The sequence below is a fragment of the Podarcis raffonei genome, chromosome 1 (genome assembly GCF_027172205.1).
Source record: "Podarcis raffonei isolate rPodRaf1 chromosome 1, rPodRaf1.pri, whole genome shotgun sequence".
In the NCBI taxonomy this organism is placed as follows: domain Eukaryota; kingdom Metazoa; phylum Chordata; class Lepidosauria; order Squamata; family Lacertidae; genus Podarcis; species Podarcis raffonei.
In genome coordinates, this window is record NC_070602.1 from 45,322,837 (window position 1) to 45,346,535 (window position 23,699).

Genomic DNA, 23,699 nt, shown 5'->3' on the forward strand with positions numbered 1-23,699 from the left:
TAACTATTTGTTTCTAATAACATTTGCAGAGGAACTTAAAGCAAAACACTGGCTTCAGAACAATCATATCTAAGGACAGCACCGCTATTAACCCTATTGGCTTTAGCAAGAGCATATGATCTAAATACTACCCATTATCCAAAATGTATTGCGTCTCATTCCTGAGTATATTTATGCACATTTAACAGTGCATATAAGCAACAACTGTGAAACTTCAGGATGGCAGAAAATGTAGAATTCTGTAGCCAAGAGGATTGCTTACTAAAATATTTTATTTTAGAAAAAGGGTCTTTTGGCTGCGAAGATTACCGTGTTCCCTGCATAGCTAACACCACACCAGACAAAGTTTAAGCATCCTGCAGTTTCCTAGCCTTGAAAATAGATCCATAAAGTTACTAGTCCACAAATCTTACTAACTACCCTGTTCAAGTGGTCATCTAGGGCACACTGGTGATTTCTAAGGGGGGTGGGGGAGAGAACAGCCTCCTTTCCAATATACAAAAACTAGCCTGCCTAATCACCTGAAGGAAATTCTTACTTTGCCACAGGCTACCTGACAAGTGGCTTCTAACAGGCATGCAGGTTTTATTGCCAGCCCTGAATCCTGAGAGTGCACCCCATGACATTTTGCAGAAATAGCATCTCCCACTCCAGTTCTGCAACACCCATTAGCCCACCACCACCTTCTGCCTCCTTACCAGCAGAACCTGTTTGTGGGCTTCTCACAGGCATCTGGTTGGCCATTGTGAGTACAGATTGTTGGTCTACTACTCATGAGTTTAATCCAGCAGGGCTCTCCTTACGTTAGAACCAATCCTGGATTGCTACAGCGGCAAAGAGAGCAAGTAGGCAAATGAGCTATTCAAGCACAAGGACGGAGAATGCTATCCCCACACAGTGCTTCACTGTTAAAGAAACATGCGCTAGACTGGGAGCTATCAGCTTCACCCATCCATTCACAGAAGACTAACTGGTTTGTCCACCACTGGCCTGGGTTACTAAGCTGATGTACAGTCAAAAGTTGAGAACGAGGTCCCTAGTGGGAAAAACAATACCAATTAAGTCTGATTGGTGAATATGCATATTTTAAAAAATAACTTATTTGCTTACAAAGATTTATAGAAATAATTAGCATGAAATATAAATATACACTATGGAAATAAAAATGCTATGCTTCTTAGAAAAGAAAAATGTGTTTCTAGGGGAAAGGTTTTATTTATTGGCATAGTATATTGCAACTTTATTTTTATTTATTTTTAATCCCACAAATTATTCTTCCAAATATCCTTATAGGGAACTAACTAATGTAACAATAGTAAAAAAAATAATGATTCCATCACAACACTAATCAAATTCTAGATTGGTGAGGCTAACTATTCTAGTATGATTATTTTAACTGAAAGCTGCATCCACTCTTCGCCAACACTTCAGGAGCCACAGGTCAGCTTTGGGTGTGGCCAAACATTTGTCATACACACAAATAATACATAGTGTACACCTCCCCCCATGCAAATCAATTGAGGAGGAGTGGTTATTGTCCCCTCTCCACCCATCAAATTATCCATCTGATGATAAGAGAGGAAATTACTTTAATCCTCACCAGGGCACTAGTTTCCATTGACACTGAATAGGGGGTGCACACGTGCATTTGCCATCAACATTGGAGGGGGTGGGGAGGAGACAAATTTTGGTTTGGGGTGGAACAGCCCCCCCAACTGAGTGTTAGCCACCTCTGTTCTACATTAAGAATCTAAATGGGATTACTTTTACAAGCCCAAAACTGGAGGAGCATTCTCTCACTTAAAAAGATGGTTAAAATCAGACATCTTGTCTAATAAATCAGAGGACACTATAATAATTGGTTAATGCCTAATAAAAAACAGACAGATTTGGAACAGTTGGTAGAGTACCATATGATTAACCAGGTGCTATACAACTGCCAGGTTCTACAGTTTGTTATGATCCAAAGGCTAAAGTGGCTGTTAAAATATATAACTGTTCTAGCTAATCCAACAAACAAGTTAGTTCTGGGGCAAATTTGCAGCCGATAGTAATGTATGGAATTTACCATTCATACAAATCTAACATGGGGCCGTATCTCTTTTCTATACACAGACTTTTTCTATACACAGACCTGCACTTATGAATGTATAAATGTGGCTTCTCCTTAACATCAGCTGGTGATTTATAGACTACAAATATTACCAGACCTTTTACTTGTTTACGTCTTTTTAGAATAACCTGCATGTACGGCTTTGCTTGAAATTATTGGTTAATTTCAAAGAACACCCTTTGAGGTTGAACCACATTTGGGCATTTGATATATTTTCTTATATACATGCATCATACATCTTATCAGTTTCATCAGTGTTATTTATTGTATACTGATATGACAGCTTAGCATATATATTTAGTTTATTAAATTATTTTTTAAATCCTTTCTCTCTTAACTTCTTTGTTCATCTAGTTTGGTTAATGGTTAAGACTAGATTAGATTGGTTAATAGTTATGACTAGACTAGATTATTTTTTATTTTGCATATCCAAAGGCTAAATTATAGATATTATTGGGCTGGGGATTAGAGTATGTGGAAAATGATGATGTAATATGGAACACATTTTATGCTCCTATATCACATGTTAACAATGAAATTGATTGTCAGAGTCAAAATCATTTAGTAAGAAGAACTGGAGCAAGGGAAGAATTGGCTGCATCATGCCATTACAGGTTAATCTCTGCATTCAGGTTAACTACTGTACTGCCTACAACAAACTTCAATACCCAGTTGCTCTCCTTTAAATCTTTTAGGACTGACTTTAGAAGTCCAATGGTATAAACAAAATATCTATTGGTGAGCGAAGAAAGGAGTTTAGGGCTTTCTTGTTTCATGTAAAAATAGAGCGCATTTGAGCACACAGACTACATACAGCCTCATTTCCTTTCCCTTCTTTCCTTCCTACAATTTCTTCAGCTGTCATTCACCACTGATTGAACCCTGAAACTGAAGCTTATTTTCAAATAAGCTGCAAGATTTGGGCCTCTTTAAACAGCTGCTGCCCCTCCTTACATTACTAAAATTCCAGACTGATGAATGATTCTGCCATTCAGTAACACACCAGCAGCCCAAGTCTTTAAACAAAGGATGCAAAATTCAACCCATGAATCAAATCAAACTGATGGTCAGGAAATTAGTGGTTCATCTACAACCACATATATTGCCTTCACTCTTCCAACTAATACGGTACATAAAAACAGTAAGTGGCTTCCAGAAACATTGACAATTAAGGTACCAACACAGCTCAATATGTTAAGTACTGGGTTCCTAGCAGCAACAAATTTTGTTTTTTTATCTACACCATGAGTTTCATTTTGTAAGAGGCAAAACCAACATTGTCACCAGTGTCCATATGACTATAATTAGCATAGCAAATAGGAAGAAAAAGATGAGACACTGTGACAAACATGTAGAGCATACCAAGTTTCAGGTGCTTGCTTTTTAAAAAAGCAGATGGTATAAAATAGTCTAATAAAAAATGCCGCTTCTCCCCCCACCCCCAGTTTTAAAATGATTAAAAACTCTGCTGAACAAACACATTAAACAAATGTGCCCATTACTAGGAAGACTGAATTGCGGTCCACCCCCCCCCCAAAAAAAATGTACTTGCAAGAATTACATTTAAATTAAACAAACAGTAAACGCTCATAGTAAAAATAAATCGAAAAAAGACAAATGCTTCACATAATTGGCATCCCCAGTTTTGGTAAATAAGTCTTTGGGTGAGAAAGGAGAACACAGAGATAAGCCAATTTAAAATGTTGCCCAAGATTTTCTTCAAAGACATATTTATACAAAAGTTTCACATACTTTATAGAGCTGGAGCTACAGCAATAATTTAATAGGGAACAAGAAAAAAAGTCACGCTGGGTTTTCCCCTTCTTCCCCTTCTTCTTGCTTAATAACTGGAATACCTAAAAATGAGAGTGGAGAACCGTTAAACGTGTTTTTAACTAAAACTTGAGAGAAAAACAGTACAAACAGGAAAACTAACTAAAACTGCTGCCCAGGCCTGACTTAATAACATGCCAGCAATTAAGCACTTAGGAAAATGGACTGATCAATGCACCTGTGGAATATCATAGTATTCTAGGAGCACAGATATTAAAGGACTGAAGTGAAAGAATACAAGTAAGAAACAGTTTCCAATGAGAAAGCTTCAATTCCACCATCACCATCTAATGGAAGAAAAATACAGTGATTCTAGCATGCTTAATAACTGCCTTCTTTCCCTGGAACAAATTGTTCCAGAAGCCCAGAAAAGCCTTTTCCAAGGGATTTTCTATTGTCTGAGCAATACACCATAGTCCACCTACAATTTGTTGTCTAAACCCAATATTTGTATCTGATTGGAAAATGGAAATATATGAACAATATAATTTTTCAAGGTGATGTATTAACTGCCAATCTCTAGGGAATACTGGATAATTTGGGCTACATAGCAGAATAGATATTTTAAAGCACTAACTGACAGAAAAAATATATATGGATCTGTTTTCTTAAAAAATTAAGATACCATTACATTAACCACCCAAGATACAGAAATTCTGGACAGAAAAGAATTCAAATCTTTACCAAAATATCTTTAATGGGGAAATGATGAGTTAATACTTTGCTTGTTTAACTGATGAAGCTATTCTTGCTGAAGAGCAAGCAGGATTTAGACAAGGCAGACCATTGCTTTGTACTAGCCCATTTTATAGATAAGTATGTTAAGAAACCAAGTCGTGTGCTATATGCAGCTTTCATTGATTCAAAAGCTGCATTTGATTCAATCTCTCGAGTAAGATAAGTTGAACTCTTCAAGTATAGATAAAAGATTATTGTTCTTGATTAAATGTCTATATAAAAACACTGTGCTGAAATTGTGTTGCCCTACAAATGGGTAGCTCACAGGATGCATACCAGCCACAAAGGGAGTTAAGCAGGGTTGTATCCTAGCTCCCACACTGTTTAATTTCTATATAAATGATATTGTCCAGAGGTTAACATCCCCAGAGTAGCATGCCCCTAAACTGGCCACAAAAGCCATCTCTATATTATTATACGCAGATGATGCGATACTTCTATCTCAAATAAAAGTGGACCTAAAAAGATTGAGAATGAGAGCATTCTCAGGATACTGCCAAAAGAGAACATCTGGCTGTGAATTACAAGAAAACTAAAGTCATGGTGTTTTCAAGAAACTATAGGCCCGTAGATGGTGTATGGATAATCAGTTGATTGAACAAGTTAAAAGTCTTTAAATACCTTGGCCTTATTTTTCAGTCAACAGAGTCATGGGGAGCACATTAGAAATATACAAAGGAAAAAGCTTCTCAAAGTGCCAAAATTCTGACACGCTTTTTCCATACAAAAGGTGGCAATCACATACCATCAGCACTTGAAGTATTTACAGCTAAACCCTTAGCACAGTTATTATATGGGGCTCAGATTTGGACAGGTGAACACCTTGGATCTACAGAAGCTGTTCAATCTAAGCTCCTAAGGCAATTCATTTTCTGTTCCATTCTGTGTTCCAAATGCTTCACTGCACTTGGATGCTAATCTCCCCTCTGTTGAATTACAGACTTGGTGTAGGACATTTAATTATTGGCTTTGGCTAAATTTAAACCCCACCGGTCTACTACCCTTAGTATCGCAAGATTGTCATGTTTTTAACACTGAGCTTCAGTAAAGCAAATAATAATGATATTGAGTGACAGAATAATTTGGCCCCGATAAGGAAATTTTGTCCATGGTATGATTATTTTCCACCTAGTCATTTTGACACAATGGCACCCTATTTGCAAACCTATCTTCAGTTCACTTTATTTTATTTTATTCCTATGGTTAGTGGCTGATGCAACTAAAGATTCTTCTTCTACTTTGCTTTTCTCATCTGCTAAATGCCACCCTGCTCCTACCCAGCTCTCACCATCAAGTTTCTTGAGTTTGGGCACTCGTTTCGTTGCTTCCTCAACCCAGGCACTCTGCGAATCAGCGGAATATTTCTCTTCTAGTGGATTACCTACAAACACCAGATCCTCCAGTAATGGCAACTCTGCCAGCCTCTGAAACTCTGCTGCAACGACAGAAGGAAACAAAGTTGTGTTATGAAGAACACAGAAACCTCAGAGTTGTATGAAGACTCCTCTCGAGACCAGAAGACTGCAGATGTGAGACCCAGACTGCCAGGTCCCACATAAACCTGCCTGCATGCTAAGGCCATCCTTGAAGGCTCTTCTTCAGGTGCCCAGTCCTTCACAGGTCAGATGGGTGGCTACCAGAGAAAGGGCCTTTCCCATTGTGATTACCTGCCTTGGTGGAAATTCACCTGCCACCCAGTTGTATGTCTTTTCAGCACCAGGCAAAGTTTGTTCCCCAACACGTCTTTTAAAATCTTAGCTGAATTTGAACTTATTTTATTGTGATTTTATGCCTTTACTGTTCTGCTGTTTTCATCAATGCATGATTTCATTCCCCACCCCCTAATATAATTTAATATGATTTGTTAACTAACTTGGGAATAGAATTGCTGAAGGGCAGGCTATATACACTGTCGAAAATAACTACACATAGACACACATACTTACAGCTTTAGGAATCAACTCATTTACCAACCTAAGTTACCTGCTATGAACTCATTATAAATTACCAATATATTTATTGAGAAACAACTCTGGCTTACCCCAGTCTTTTACCAGATTATTTGACATGTAGAGAATCTTCAGCTTCTTCATCACATGGAGCCCTTTCAATTTCTCAATCAGGTTGTATGAGATCCACAGCTCCTCTAAAGTATCCCCAACTGCCTCCTGAAAGATGATATTGCTTCAGAAAAGAATGCTCTGCATTTTCCTATTATCATGTATGTATGTATGTATGTATGAGCACATCAAAGAAATAAAAGTTTTCCTCTGGAGTCCCTACTTCCCCACTAGCAGGCTGCAAGTTGAGACACGCCAACGAGAGGACAACATCATAATTCAGAGAGAAACCAAGACCTTCAGCCTTGGCATCAAGACAGAGGAGAATTGTATTCCAAACATCTGGACATGAAAGAAGACACAGAACTGTTTGGAGATACCTGCACATTAGATGACTAGTTTCTTAGCCAGCTCATTAAGTATAAAAGTAAGTCTTGCAGAGAACGGGCAACATCCAACAAGAGGATAAATTGAATTTACATCTCCAGATTCCTACTGCGATATGTAACCACTGGGCTAGATCATTCAACTGTTGTTGTTCCTCATCAATGAAAACTGGTCATGATCTGGGAAATGGAATGGGTGGAGTGTTGGCAGAAGGCTGTGCCAAAGGTGCTTTATCTACACAGTTACTAGGGGAGTTTTCATTATTGGTGGGGAATTTGAACAGTTGCTACAAGTATTGATGATATTCCTGCATCTACTATATTTTTGAACAGTGTTAGCATCATATCCTTGCACAGTAACATAAGGTGAACTACTCTGCAGTAGTATAAGCAGCAGTCGTCTTAAGCGGGTTACTTACCAGTCCATTCAGATTCTTTACGTTGTTTCTTCCCAGTGACAATATCCGTAAGTTTTCTGCAATGGAAACAAAGCAGGTATTTTTCTACAGTGCTAGTTATTTAAGTAATGTGGAAACTTCATACAAGCCAATATCAAGGAGCTATCTTTTATTGATCCAGCTGTGTCAAAGGGAAAAGTGTGTAGTCAAAGAATGGAAACAGATAGCCACTCACTGAATGGACACAGTTTGAAACAATCCTGCATGGTTGCTCTAACCCAGGACTGAGGAATCTGTGGCCATCCAAAGGTATGTTGGATTATAATTCTCATCATCCCTAACCACTGCCCATGATAGATGGGGCTAATGGCTACTGGATTGGAACAGAATTTGGAGTGACACAAGTTCCTTAATCCTGCTCTAACCATATGGAGAGTCAGTCATCTATAAAGTCTGGTCATTCAGGGAGCTGAGTTTCACCGCACCCTTCCCCTACTTCTGCACAGTAACATAAGAAAACAATAATCAGTTATTCATATGGATGGAGCTTATAGACATCCAGCATCTCACCCATGTGTTTAGAATCACTATGTGAGATGTTTTCCAAAGTAGCATAGTAGCCGGACATCTTTCCCAGCAAAAAGCATAATGAATGAGGTGTCTGAATATGGAAACAACTGTTTAATAGTGTCTCCCTTCCTCAATGCTCCTGGCAATATTACTGTCTTAATCTGCGCTTGGTGATCAGATACAAATGGATGCAACAGAGTTGATGAATTTTGCTCATAGAACTAAAAAAGCAGCAGCTTACAAGTACAACATGAACCTAGAATATACCTGTCCATGTGTTTGAGATATCCACACACATTCCTCAGTGGGACCTATACCAAGGAAGTGGTTCCCTTCTCTGGTGTGTATATGCATACACATGCATGCATGTTAAGGGGGGTTAGAAGTCACTCACAACCCAAATTTCATCATCAGTCAAATCAGCAGTCAAACATAATTATTCAATGCTTCCTAACACTCTACTGCTTATATCAATTTTCAAGTGAAATCTTGATTTTCAAATTATCTGTTTTCTGCTGTAGTCAATGAGAAAAATAATGCCAAATGCCTCTTTTTAAAAGATTGTTCAATTGTTTAAAACCAGTCAGTAAATGTAAACTTAGTGTCTGCTCAAATGCTCCCTGATCCTACAATATATACTATACAGAGGATATCCTGATACAGATGTAACCTTCTAGGAAGGTGGGTGGTGAACTCAAAGCTGAGTCCTGCTCCCAATTCCAGTGCTCATAAAAATTTGCAGCAGGAGGAGGATCTGAACAGACTCAAAGTATGAAATAAGTGAAGGTACATATAACGAAGCAGCTTCAAAAAATACGTATTACTTACTTAACCCATTCAAGTTGGCAATTTTTTCAATGCAGTTTGTAGATAAGGACAGCTTTCTAAAATGGGGGACAAATCCAGAAATTTTACATGAAGAACACTAAAATTACCAAAGTAGTGGTTTTTTTACAAATAACAATTGCTCAGAATACTACATTTTGGCTTCCCAGAAGGAAGAACACCCCCCACCTTCATTCTTTGTTCAAGGGGTTCTCCTGAATCTCACAAAGCCTATTTCTGGGGGCACTGGGGGAAGAGAAGGGGAACATTGACCATTGTGCAAGCAGAAGTCCTCAATTAGAGCTTCTGCTGATGTGGAATCTTGGCCTATGTTTTTATATGTGCTTTTTTACTGTCTATGTTACAGATGGAGAACTCATGGTCCTCCAAACAAAAAATTTTTTTCCTTCCAGTAGCACCTTAAAGACCAACTAAGTTAGTTCTTGGTATGAGCTTTCGTGTGCATGCACACTTCTTCAGATACACTGAAACAGAAGTTGCCAGATCCCTCTATATAGTGAGAAGGTGGGGAGGGGTATTACTCAGAAGGGTGGTGGGAATGGGTGATTGGCAGATAGCTGTGATGAGCCTGTTGACGACTCTTAACGACTGCAATAGGTCTTACCTATTGCTCATCACAGCTATCTGCCAATCACCCATTCCCACCACCCTTCTGAGTTAACCACAGTTTCTAGTGTCATGCAACTAAAGTGACCATCAAATATTGTCAGTATTGTATCTTGTTAGAGAAGAATGTGGGAGAGTTGCTACAGATGTTAAATGCTGCATAATATTTTGTGCTGCACCATAATATTTATTTTTGTTACTATTTGTTAAAATAATATGGGTTAAAAAAAGAATTATGGTTAATTTAAAACAAGCCAACATCAAATCCTTATTTCTGAAGCTGAGTTATTTAAAAACTAACAATTGTTAATGTTAATCATAGTTTAGATGCCACAATGTTTAGGCAAACACAGTAGTTAGAATGACACAAGCTGTGGTTAACCAAAAGCAAAAGTGACATTTCCAAACTCCTCTTCCCAGGCACATAGGAGGCACCTGAGAAGAGAGGGGATAATAATTTTGTGTGACATCCAAACATAACAATTAACAAGTAAAGAAATCTGAAAATTGCTTTAAAAAAATGAACACTAAATTAAAACAAAAAAGCAGAAGCAAAGAAGGCCGAAATAACTTAAAGTGGCTCCCACCAATATACAGAACGTACTCGCAGCTCACTAGAGTGGAAAGAGATGCATCCATTTTCTCTATAGGGGGAATCTGGGCATAAAGTTTCACTTCTTTGGCCTCCGATGGCTTCTGACCATTTTTTTCTTCCTAATTAAAAAGAGAAACAGATAGAGGAAGACATCCTATTCAGTATATAATTATGAATGTTCAATTTAGTCTATTGTGGCTATTCAGCTGCATAATAACTTGCACTAAAGTTATAGTTAATGTTGACTGAGAATTGTTCATGCAACCTTGAATATGTGGTAAAATGCTTTTTTCTCGATCTGGAATGCTGTTTCTTTATACAGTCTATGACAAATTGATTGCACTGAGTTGAGGACATCACTGGTCCAAAATATGGCTGTGTATTGTCACTACTAATTCATTACTGTTTAAGGTACTGCACTCAAGAGTAATCAGGGCCTTGGTTGAACTCCAACAGAACCAGATTGTCATGAGCAAATTACACTCGGATAGGAATGAAAAGCTTCCTGGCCTTGTATTCAGTTCTGAACACTTCTGACTAAATTGTGAATTTACAAAGGAGTATCACAAAAAGTTTTAACAGAAGGGGCAACATTTTCTTAATATAAAACTGTAATCATTTCTTCTCAAAATGATACCGGAGCTCCTTTATTCCACCTAGTCTACTTTTTTGCCTATCCATTCAGAGAAGACATTATTCTAATCATTTTGTCTTTGACTCAAACATTTAAATATGCACTTCACTGAATGTAAGAACATGATCATACCCATGGTAGTTCAGGCAAGTGGTACATACAACCCAGTGCCCCATGTCTGATTTGTGTCATGTTCCGTTACAACAGTAATTTGAAGACAACAAACAAACTACTCCATTTCCTGACAGCCCTTTCTACTCACCAGCCATTTAATATCAGGAAAAACTAGATCTTTACATTGTTAACTGGCATCCTGCATAATGGTGAATGAGTGTATATCAAGCATCTTCCAAATCTAGTTGTAATACTGATTGTTACTATTCTGTCTGTACTGAATAAATGCTAAATTGTACTGATAAGCAAATACTTTCAAAATGCGAAAAAACTTGTAGTAGTTCATTTAAAAGGGAAAATAAGTAAGAGAAATAATTGATAAAATTAATTTAAATTACAAATTTAGAACATTTTCTTTATGAAGTGTGGTTGCACATGTCCTGTTTGTTTACTTGAAAAAGGGAATGACTTCCTGGTAATTAGACTGAAAGGCTAATTGTATGAGAAAGGCAGGACAGCTGGCAGAAGATCCATCAAATACCTAAGTAGGGGACTGAAGTAAACATATCTTCCCTAATTACATCAGCCTTTAGACCCCGCACCAACCACAAGCTTATAATCCCTGCTTTTAAAGCTTTCTACCTCTCTGCCCTTGACTAAGTCTCATCTCATCCCTTTGTCTCCCTTCTCTTCTCCCCCACTATTCTTCACCAGCTCATGTAGCTCCTTGCAGACTATCATTTTCAGCAAAGGGACAAATCAAACAACTATACAGAATGACAATAAACCTTAGGTGTTTTGGAGCATGCTGTAGTAACGCTGTGTAATAATGTAACCTTTTGATTAAAATAATATTTAAAAATAAATTGAGGGTTAATTTTATAAACATTTCTACTATGCTCTACTAACTTATCAAAAGTGGAGAGTTTAATACTGAGATCCCAATAATAACTAGGTAGGCTGAGACCATCCTTTAAAAATAAAGCTGGCAAGGCCTATCAAGCACTTTCATTCTATCCTGCCTTTGACCTTCTTCAGTGCTTTTTATCATGTTGTGTCTTATCCTTGGATATACATGCCCCTATTAATCAAACAGCTTTCATTTTCTCCTCCTTCAGCAAAACCTTTCCCAAACCTACCTATCACTCTTAGTTTTTCCTCTGTTGGGTCATTCCATGTCATGTGATCCAATGACTTTTACCGTACCATTTTATATTGCTTTCAGTTTCCTAAAAATAGTATTAAAGAAGATCCCTGATCTCAGATTTTATTTTATCTCATCCTGTTTTTCTGTTTGAGGGCTTGAAATTTCAAAAAATAGACAATTTTGGCTACATGAAACCTTAAAAGTTCAGCCCAGAATTAAGATACAGTATTTCAAAACTGAAAATACAAATCTCTTCAGAACTTCATGGGTTTTAATATGACATGGCACATTATGAACTTACTTTAAAAATTAAAGTTAAGCTACAAAGTTTAAAAATTTTAAACGTGATTTTAAAAAATCAATGATATAAATTCCCCATAAGTTGTATTTATGATTTCATATTTCTAAGAACTTCCTGCAAAATTTTATCTTGGGATCTCAACGTGATTACATTTAAAAAACATATTTTGTACATACATGGGTTACTGGGTTCTATTTAGGATAAATGGGTCTTCTTGGAGTAAAATGTAACAGAATAAACAAGACTTCAAACCATAATATCAGTTACTTCGGGCATTTCTTTTAAAAGTTATTCAATTAAAAGGTATCTGAAGCAGAGGTTGGATATCTATCATGAACACATTAGTTGAGATTCCTGCACTGCAGAAGGTTGGACTAGATGACCCTTGGGGTCGCTTCCAACCCTACAATTCTATGAAATCTTCATTTCTATCCTGCTTCTGCATCTTGTCCATCTAATGTAGATACTAAACTCTCAAACACTGACTATGTAAAGTTTGTGCACACATCAGTGTCTGCACATTGCTGAAGTTATATAAATATTAACTAGAGTTAGTAGTAGCAGTATATATAGCAGCTCAAATTTAAAAAAAAGAACCTCAGTGAGCTAAAAATATACAACTTTTTGTACAGAGGTATTCTAATCATGCATTCCTTGCAAAATGCTATTTCTACATCATTGCAAGAGAAATGACAAAAACTTATTCTTTTTTTTTTTTTTATAATATTTTTTATTACGTTTCTTTCCAAATTTTATACATTACAAACAAATAAGGAGTTTACAAGAAACCATTTTTTTTTTTTTTAACAAAAATCCCAACTTGGACTTCCCCACCCCTTCCGATTCTGCGTTCTTTATATTAACAATGTCAGCAATTTGTTACCTTATGTCATACCTTATTGTAACTTTTACATGTTATGTATCTATATTCAATGTATTATGTCACAATTTTTATACCTTTAAAATAAACGTAACATGTTCAATTTCATATTATCTCCTTTTCTCTTTTATCACTTAGTTTACTATTTACTTAATCATAATTGCTAAAGCGTATCATTTCCAAATCATGCACCGTCTTAAGATTCATACAGTTTGTAATACTTTTGCAAGTAGTCTTTAAACTTTTTCCAGTCCACCTCAATTGTTTCTACATCCAAATCTCGGATTCTGCCGGTCAGTTCAGCTATCTCCATGTAGTCCATCAACTGCATCTGCCATTCCTCCAGCGTGGGTAAATCTTGTGTCTTCCAGTTCTTTGCGATGAGTATTCTTGCTGCTGTACTAGCATACATAAACAAAGTTCTGTCCTTCTTTAACACTTTCTGGTCTACCATGCCCAACAGGAAGGCCTCTGGTTTCTTGGGAAAGGTATACCTAAATACCTTTTTCAACTCATTGTAAATCATTTCCCAGAAAGCCTTAACCTTTGGGCATGTCCACCAGAGGTGAAAGAAAGTCCCCTCTGCTTCCTTACACTTCCAACATTTATTGTCAGACAGGTGATGTATCTTAGCTAACTTGACTGGGGTCATGTACCACCGGTATATCATTTTCATAATGTTTTCCTTCAAGGCCGTACTGGCCGTGAATTTCATTCCGGTGTTCCATAACCTTTCCCAGTCTTCAAACATAATGTTGTGTCCAACATCCTGTGCCCATTTAATCATAGCAGATTTAACTGTCTCATCCTGTAAATTCCACATAAGCAGCAAGTTATACATTCTAGATAACAGCTTTGTCTTTGGTTCTAACAGTTCTGTCTCTAGTTTCGACTTTTCCACCTGGAAACCAACTTTTTTGTCCATTTTGAAAACCTCTTGAATTTGAGCATAATGTAGCCAATCTCGCACCTTATTTTTTAGTTTGTCCTGGCTCTGCAACTTCCAATTGTCTCCAATTTTTTCAGTCAATTCCCAATATTTCGGCCAATAGGCCTCCATATTGGGTCTTTTTCGGGCCTTGGCCTCCACTGGTGATAGCCACCTCGGAGTTTTACTCTCTAGTAAGTCTTTATATTTCATCCAGACTGCAAAAATTGCTTTTCTGACAATGTGGCTTTTAAACAATTTATGTGCTTTAACCTTGTCGTACCATAGGTATGCGTGCCATCCAAAAGCATTATTAAAACCTTCCAGATCTAGGACATCGGTGTTTTCCAACAAAAACCAATCTTTCAGCCAGCAGAAGGCTGCAGCTTCATAATACAACCTCAAGTCCGGCAGGGCAAACCCCCCTCTTTCTTTCGAATCTGTTAATATTTTAAACTTTATTCGGGGCTTTTTGCCCTGCCAGATAAATCTAGATATATCCTTCTGCCATTTTCCAAAGCAATCCACTCTGTCCACGATCTGTAAGGTTTGAAACAAAAATAACATTTTCGGCAACACATTCATTTTTATAGCTGCAATTCTTCCCAACAAGGAAAGTTTCAATCTTGACCAAATTTCTAAATCCTTTTTAACTTCCAACCAACATTTCTCATAATTATCCTTAAATAAATTCAAATTCTTGGAGGACAAATAGATCCCAAGGTATTTCACTTTTTTAACCACATTCAGTTCTGTTTCTCTCTGAAACCCCTCTGTTTCTGTAATTGTTAAATTTTTGGTCAGAACCTTAGTTTTTTGTTTATTCAACCTAAATCCCGCCACCCGACCAAATTCAGATATAAGTTCGAGAACTCTTTTTGTACTGGATTCTGGCTCCTGCAGTGTCAAAACTAGGTCATCTGCAAAAGCTTTCAGTTTATATTGTTTCACTCCGACCTCTATCCCTTGTACCAACCGGTCCTCTCTGATCATATTCAATAGCACCTCCAGGACTGAAATAAATAACAGAGGGGATAGAGGGCACCCTTGTCGTGTCCCTTTTTCAATTTTAAATTCCTCCGTCACCACATTGTTCACTATTAATTTAGCTTTTTGTTCTGAATAGATTGCATGTAATCCATTCTCAAACCCCCGTCCCACTCCCATCCCTTCCAAGTTCTTCTTCATAAACATCCAAGATATGTTGTCAAATGCTTTCTCCGCATCTATAAAGATTAACACCGCCCTTGTGTTCCTGTTAGTCTGCAAAAGTTCTAAAATGTCAATGATGTTTCTAGTGTTCTCATATAAATGTCTACCAGGGAGAAAGCCAGCTTGGTCTTTATGAATTACTTCATTTAAGACTTTTTTAAGTCTATTTGCCAAAATGTCTGCAAATATTTTGTAATCCACATTTAGGAGTGAGATGGGACGGTAGTTTTTAAGCTGAGTCTTTTCAGATTCTGACTTAGGTATCAATGTGATGAAGGTTTCTTTCCACGTTTCTGGTGCCCTCTTCCCATCCATAATCTGGTTACATACCTCCAACAAAGGTTGTATCAAATAGTCCTTCAGAACCTTGTAATATTTGGAGGTAAGTCCATCCGGGCCTGGAGATTTGCCTAGTTGCATATTCTGAATGGCACCTTCAATTTCCTGTGAGGTTATTGTAGAGTTCAAGATTGATCTTTTATCTTGAGTTATTTTTGATAGTCCATTTATCTTTAAAAATTGATCTATCTCTGATTCTTTCTGGGGCCCCTGTGCATACAGTTCTTTGAAGTATCTGTGGAAGCACCTCCTAATTTCTTCTGGTTTCTGTACGATCCTTCCATCAATCTCTAGATTTGTTATCGTCCTTCTTTCCGTTCCAGAGTTTTTTCTTGATTGAATTCTGTTGTATCAGAAACCCTCTCATAAGAGCTTTGCTTGCGTCCCAGATCGTTCTTTTTTCAACTGTAGTATTCAGATTTATCTCAAAATAGTCCTTTAATGTTTTTTGGGCCTTTTTCACAATCTCTTGATCTCTTAGTAGTGTGTCATTCATTCTCCATCTGAAGGAACCGGGTTGAGTTAATCTAAGTTCTATTTTCAAGGCGTTGTGGTCGGAGCATGTTTTTGGGCTGATTTCCACCTTTTTAGTCTTGGGTGCCAGCCCCCTGGAGGTCCAGATTTGGTCGATCCTTGACCAAGACAGGTGGGCCTCAGAGAAAAAAGTTCCTTCTTTACCTAGGGGGTTCTTTGTCCTCCATATGTCGATCAAATCCAGATTGTCAGTCAGTTCGAAAAAAGTTTTGGGCAGTCTGCCGTCTGATGTTAAGTTTTGGTTGTAAGACTTATCCATATGTGTAGACACCACTCCATTCATATCTCCCATCATTATGATGTTAGCATAATCCAGATAGTCCAGCAACGTCTCATGCAGCTTCTTGAAAAATTCTGATTTCCCGTCATTTGGGGCATAAATTCCTAATATCAATATTTTTTCTCCTTGGGTTTGAATTTCAATTGCCAAAATTCTTCCTTGTTCATCCTTAAATAGAAATTTGGGTATCAGGCTCTCCTTAGCGTAGATCACCACTCCTCTTTTCTTTACTTTGTCAGACGAAATAAATTCTTGGCCTAATCTTTTATTTACCAAAACCTTCCTGTGGAGCCTGGTCACATGGGTTTCTTGTAGGCAAATAATGTCCAATTGTTCTTTCTTCAATATGTGAAATAACCTCCTTCTTTTCTCCGGGGAATTTCCGCCATTTATATTCCAACTGAGTAGCCGCAGAGACATCCTGAACTATTCTGCTACACCTAGAGCGGTGTATCTTCTTTCTCCTCTGGTTCCGAAGGTGCAGGTATTGCTCCACCTGGGTTGGGTATAGGCCAATTAGCTGCTGCTTCTTTTTGGAGGTCTTCTCCGTGATCGTGCTGGAACTTTTGTAAGTCCTCTGGTGATCTTATTTTAACCTTCTTCTGTTTGTAAGTGAATGATAGCCCTTGTGGGAACTCCCACCTGTAAGGAATTGTGTTGAGTCTCAGCAACTTAGCCAAATCTGAGTAGGTGGCTCTCAAGTCCAATAACTGTTTAGGAATATCTCGGTAAATTTCCACCCTTTTCTCTTGTATCACAATTGAGTTTTTGAAGTGTAGGCCTAGTATTTTGTCTCTCTCCTCCCTTGATCTCAAAGCTATTAAGCAGTCTCTGGATCTATCTTTTCTTACTAATCTTCCCAACCGAAAAGCCGATACAATTTTGAAATCAATTTCTTCTTTTAAGTCCCAGAACTTTGTAAACTCTGTTGTCAAAAGTCCTTTCAAATCTTCTTGTTCAATTTCTGGGACTGCCCTTAGTCTGAGGTTGGTCTCGCGATTTTTCAATTCCACCAACGAGAGATAGGTTTGTTGGTCCCCTATCTGTTTATGAAGAGGCTTGACTTCCGCTTTAACTTCCTCGACTTCTTTTTTAGCTGATGTTGCAATTTGAACGGCTTCCCCTGCCAGTTTACGATTCTCTTCTGTTGCTCCTTGCAATTTTTCAATTGCTTGGGTATGTTGGGAAACCTGATCTGTCAATTTCTGGATCGAGGATGTTGCTTGGTCAATTTTTGTTGATTGGTTATCAATTTTTTGATTTATTGCTGACAATTGTTCCAAAACTTGTTTCAGTACTGCCTCAGCTCCTCCTGCTGCCATATCTTCCTCTTCAGATTTTTCAGGCTTTTCGGTTTCTACTTTTTGTGTCGCAAGCACAGCTGGAACTGATAATCTACGTCCCTGAGTTAAAGTTGTTTGCAAAAGCTGTGCTTGCTTTTTTGCTTTCTCTTTCTCCTTAGCTTCCTTAGCTTTGGCTGCTCTTGTCTTTCCTGTGCCACTCATCAGTCAACGTTCAAGGTCAAGTGTTGTAATCCCATGGGAAAGGCAAGTCCAGAATTAAAAACAGTCTATTGAGAGAAGGTAAACAGAGAAACTTTCCCAGGCCTCTATATTCCCAATGTCCTCTAGGGGGAGTGCCACCAAAGTTTTAGTAAGAAGAAGGTAACTTTCCGCAATTAAAGTCTCTTTGTTCCAACTTTAAAAACAATTTTAAAAGCAAATTAGTTCCAGCACGCTAAAAGAAAGGTCCTGCAGAGCCCTTTTAAACATATAACAAAGTTCCAGCAAGGTGCCTGCAATTGTATCCACTTCAGCTAGGTGAGCTCAAAATTACACTATCCAGTTACAAAAGTATCTGGAAGCTTGCAACAGTTCCGCAGTTTAAACAACTTTACCCGGCCACCCGGGAATTTGGGGTTAGAGTCTTCCCTTGCCCTTGGGGTGTCCGCTCCAGGTCAATTTTATGCTGTATTTATTCTTTAAAAGTAAAATTCAAATGTGCACGAAAGTCCCGATTTAAAGCTTCAAAGCTTCCCTGTTCACAGCGCTTTCCGCTCTTTAGACCGTCTGCTTTGATCTTGAAAGCAGTGTCGGAAGACGGACTTCCTCTTTCTCGTCTCCCGTTTTTAGCCAAATTTTCCGATTTGATTTGTAGAATCTTAGGTCCTTACTCACGGGTTTGATGTTTCAGCCCGATGTTTCTTGGAAGAAAGGTCAGCGCTCATCCGTGACAGCCGCGCGGCTTCGCCTCCGCAGAAAGAGCGATGAACCCACAGCACCGCTCCCCCTCCTTCACTCCGGAGCCCCTTACGGGGTTCCTTTTGTGATTTCGGGGTCGCTCCAGGTGCCCGCCGGGTCCCATGGCCACGGACTCACTCTGCCCGTGGTTTATCTTGATGGGTTGCCGCTGCGCCGTCGCGAGCAACCCTTTTCTGCGGTGCCCCTCTTCAGAGCTCGAAGAGGTCCGCCATCACGGTTTTGCGCCGCCTCCGGAAGTCCCGACAAAAACTTATTCTTAACAAAGGAAATCCACACAACTACATAAGCACAACAAATCTACTTACCCATCTGGCTAGAGCTTCCTTAATAGTTGTTGCTTTTGCCTAACAAAAAAAAGGTATGGAAATACATTTTAATTAATTTAGGAAGTCAACTAGTTAATTTTGTTTTGCTTTGATCAGTTATATTTAAATACATAGACATACTGTACTATATTATAAAGACATCCTTGTCAAGGCATGAGGGAAATTCAATGAATGATTTAATATGTAATCAAAGTAAGTGAATGTGTTAAGACAACACAAATTTTCATCTTATTTGGGAATATTGGCTATTCCTCATTATATCAAAGCAAAAAGGAAGAACCAGGTTTAAAGGACACAGTAGCAGTAATTGCAGCTGACAATTCCATTTGCTTATTATTGGATTTGAAGTAATAGGTTAAACTTTGGTAACTTAGATATAAACTGGAAGGAAAGTACTACTTTAAATTTGTCAACAACTTTGGTACACAAAGGAAAGTATCAGTACAACTGTACAGCGTGTACCATAGCAAATGAAATGGTATTTCCCATTTAAACACATTTCACATCAGTACTGTATTATAGTATTAGTTAATGCATTTCACTAGTCTATAAAGTCTGCAAATTTTGTTCAGCATTAGCTGAATCTTAAGATTATAAAAAGGGTGGGGTAGAAAATTGAATTCTAAAATATTTAATCCCCCCATTTGAAGATAAAAAAATTTTTTGGTTTTAAAATGACTTTAAAAGTACTGTACAATTATTTCTGTACCAGCATTAACATAAAGCTATCTGGATTGTGTTATAATCTTCAGTCACATATATTCTTAGATATTTTTATACCAAACAAAGGAAAGTTTCATTAGCAACATAACACCAAATATTAGTTCAGTAATTTTTTTAAAAAACCTTCTGTCCCAGTTGTCAGCAAATTCAAATGCTACCAACTGACAGGATCAGCACAGCTATGTGTGTCACGTCTTCTCTATAAAACATGAGCATTGTTTTTCTTACATTGAAGCTTTAAGCAGGGCAGTGCTGCATGAAAGGGGCTTATGGGGCTTTTAAAGGCTCTGCTTTGCTTTGGATGCAGTTTTAGGTATTTTGCTTTTATTTTTAAACCCAAGATAGATTCAGGCTCTTAGTTGCCTGAAAGAGTACCCAACCAAAAGAGATACTTTACAGCTTTGCAGAGATAGGCAGAGCACAGAAGTAACAGATCAAATTTGTTTCTTTCTTATATCCTAAAATCTACCAACCAGATCCAGGTGCAAAAGACACACAGTGGGAATCAAGGTGCCTCTGAATCTGGGAATTTGTTATCAGTATCAACACTAAACTGAGGTCACAGTCTTTCCACACCTAGTTACTTTCCTTCATTTCAGCATTTAGATGGGGTAAGTCATTTGGTTGTTGCTATTGTTGTGATACTTGGGAATTAGAAACAAAAAAAGCCCCTAGCTGCAAATTACTCAGAGATACTCCAGTAGATCCTGATCTACCTTTTGTCCACAACTACTTTACAGTAAAATGAAAAACTCCACAGCCCAAAGCAGAAAATTTAAATATAAACAATAAATGCATTATGACATGGAATTTATCATACTGAAAATTCTTTTAAAAATTCACGTGAATGTCAACTTTTAGTTCATTAATGCAGATTCAATTTGTGCCAATCTCAAAAGTATTTATTTACCATTCTACTGAAGGCGACTTCTGATACTCAGACAACTCCTTGATGAAGAACAATTTATGTTGATCTCTCTTCAAATGAGCAGCCTTCCTATAAAAAAGACCCCCCCAAAGTGTTAGGATGAGCTTCAATCACCATAGGGATAATCTCCAAATGAAAGACAAATGAAAAAGGTTCTATGTTGACTTATGGTTCTTTTATTAACAATAGCTACCATTTATATAGATTTTTTTAGAGTGATTACAGCGATTCAAACACATTGTCTCTCATCTACTCCTAAGTAAAACTCGCCTTAATCTGTGCTGTGTGACGCAACAGTTATCCCTTGCACTCACTAAAAAGAAACTTTTGACGCTTGCAGTATTTCTTTCTATACTCACTATATACTTTATCTATTTTTTCTGTCGAGACCACCACTTCATGCATCAGATGAACCAAGTGAGCGCTGGCTCATGAAACCTTATTGCACGCTGCAGATGAGGGGCTGGAACTGGTTTGCCTGACATACAATGTGAGCAAGCTCTAGGGGGGGGGGTGAAAACACTGAAGGAAAGAACCATTTCTCCGTGACACACACACCCCGGCCTCCCTGTTTCAATTTGCACCAAGGCTGGAAGAACCATTCCCTCCCCTGAACTTTTCAAGGTACATCCTCGAGCATCCCCTGTTCCACAGACCCGCCTCACACCACGCGCAGGTCCCTCGGGCATCCCCAAAAGGCTCCTCTCTCCAGCACCCGAGCCAGCCAAGAACTCTTTCCCCTCAGGCCGGGCACGTTCCTCCTCCCTCTCTCCCCTGCCTCGACAGCCACCGTCCCTTCTCCTCCTCCCAAAAACCGCGGCCAGCAGCTCTCTCCTCGCCATACACAAACAGAGACGGGGGGGGGGGGTGTAGAGCCTGTTCCCGTTGTCCTCCAGCCCGTCCCCCGCGGGGGTCTTCCCTGCACAAAACCATGGCGCCTTCTTTGCCTCAGCCCAACTACAGCACGTCCAGTCGCCTCCCCCCCCCCCAATCCCCGCCGGCCTCCTTTCCTACTCCGGTTGCAGCCCTCGAGCCGACTTACCATTATTATGATTCTGGTTGCTACCGTCTGCCGCTCCGGTTGCTATGGCACGCCAAGCCCGTGCGCATGCTCACCTGCAGGGAGGGAGGGAGAAGAGGGCCGGGGCGGACGCCTCTGGGAAGAAGGGTGAAGTCAACAGTTGGGATCATAGAGACTCACCTGAAAAAAAATAGAACGGCTTCGATTCCGGAACTCTTCACCATGACCATAGAAACGGGGAGGAGGTAGAAAGGTCGCTGCGAGACAGATCCGACGCCCCCTGGTTTCCGGTGTTGTTTGCTGTGTGCCCACGCCTGTCTGTACAAGGGAGGTTGGATGCTGCGTTTGGAGGGGTCGGTTTGAAGTAGTGTAATGCAACTTTTCTGAAAACCGACGGTGTATCTCAAGTGGTGTGTTCCTTTCCCTGACAGCCAAAAGAGTCGGCAACAGAAAGTGACCACAGGCAGGCAAAGGGGGCTCCCGTTGCAGCATTTTTAAAAGTACCCTTCAACAGCCATGGGTCGCTTGCACAAAAGAGTGGCAATATATATATATTTGATGTTTCCAACTAATCTTCAGTGTTGTCTTGAATAGTCGTCACCTTCTGTGTCATGACCCCATCTCTTCCATTATTTAATATTGGCTAGCTCATCATCATCATCCGTTCATTTTACAATAACAGTAACTGTTATTGCTAACATAACCAGTCAACCCTGATTAATGCTCAAGAGAGCTGCTTACATAGAGCTGCGCTTCAGATGAACTTAACAGGCCAGCAATGGAAACGTCTTTACAGTATTCAGAATGGATTCTATTAAAGCCAGTGCTTTTTCTCTCTCGGGGGTTACTCAAGGGTACGCAGTACTGGCACCCTTTTGTCTAGAAGAAAAGCACTGGTTAAAGTTGTCATTATCCTCCAGATATATATATATATTTTTAAAAAACACTGTCCAGTGTTTACTACATTTTGGAAAGTGCTGCAGATATTACTAGATGTTATAGTACCACATACGGTAAATGTTAAGTCATTTGTAAAATCTTATTCTGGCAGAAGATACAGGTTTCAAACCGTCAGTGAGTTAAGAACTTCTCTTGCATGTGAAGACAGGCTCCAGTGGATTGCGCAGATGAGACCAACCACTGGTCAAGGCAGTTACTGCACATTCTGTAGAGGGAAATGAGGGGCAGATGGGGCTTGTTAAGCTGGGAAGGTAGCCCTTCTAGGAGAAGGAAAACACTTCAGGCGCTGTGATTCTTCAGAGGTTTGACATCACCCCCAAAGTACACACCATTGACTCCTGAGACAGACGGATGCCAACAGCAAAGGCTATATACTCTTTTATATATATTGTATCATATATTGAGTAAATTAAACAATAGTGGGTTGCATCTATTGTTAGTTCTACTCAGGGTAAGTCAATGGATATGCAGTGGCGGAGGAAGGGGTGTGCGGTGGGTGTGGGCTACCCTGGGTGTCATCACTGAGGGGGATGACAAAAATATGAGTTGTTTTTTTAAAAAAGTGGGCTCACAAAACTTTTTAGTTCAGTCAAGAAACACACGGAACACGTCTGGCACTGGGCGCCACACCACGGGGGCCAGCACTTACCGCAGGGCCTGCAGTGTGCCCGAGCCACGCATCTCTCCTGGGAGTGATGTGGTGGCTTTGGCGCCTGCAGGCTCCATGCTGCTTGAAACGGGAGCGTGGGGCTTATGTCTGCCCACCGCCTCTTCCTCAGCCACCCTATAGCTGAGGGGGAGGCAGCAGAGAGGCTCCACGCAGCTCACCCCACCCCCAGCTGCAGGACGCGTGCTCCACACAGGGCACCCAAGTGGCTAGCTACACCGCTGTGGATATGCCCAACTTAGTGAGTTTACTTACTGAACTTAATTGAATACAACCCTATATGTGGGTACATATACAAG

General features: G+C 39.2%; 1 protein-coding gene across 2 annotated transcripts; it reads right to left on the minus strand.

Moving 5' to 3' along the window:
• Positions 1-3,803: 3,803 nt before the first annotated feature.
• DNAL1 (dynein axonemal light chain 1) lies at positions 3,804-21,965 on the minus strand. 2 transcript variants are annotated; one of them, XM_053384069.1, is made up of 9 exons: positions 21,795-21,965; positions 20,735-20,821; positions 19,081-19,119; positions 10,155-10,264; positions 8,927-8,982; positions 7,550-7,605; positions 6,726-6,852; positions 5,973-6,119; positions 3,804-3,969 (listed from the first exon to the last, which is right to left on the minus strand). In XM_053384069.1, exons 2-9 carry the CDS (start codon positions 20,735-20,737, stop codon positions 3,917-3,919), a joined length of 591 nt encoding a protein of 196 aa, XP_053240044.1. In that variant the 5' UTR covers positions 20,738-20,821; positions 21,795-21,965; the 3' UTR covers positions 3,804-3,916. The 2 variants fall into 2 exon arrangements, with proteins under 2 accessions (XP_053240044.1, XP_053240045.1); XM_053384070.1 differs by having other exon boundaries at positions 10,155-10,260; positions 19,077-19,119.
• Positions 21,966-23,699: the final 1,734 nt, after the last annotated feature.

Bases quoted from the DNA above. Each gene is read 5' to 3' on its own strand.
- DNAL1 (XM_053384069.1), bottom strand. The intron at 7,606-8,926 runs GTAAGTAATACG...TTTCCATTGCAG, and splicing joins TGCCAACTTGAATGGGTTAA to AAAACTTACGGATATTGTCA. The intron at 3,970-5,972 runs GTGAGAGCTGGG...TCTCATTTTTAG, and splicing joins CAAACTCAAGAAACTTGATG to GTATTCCAGTTATTAAGCAA.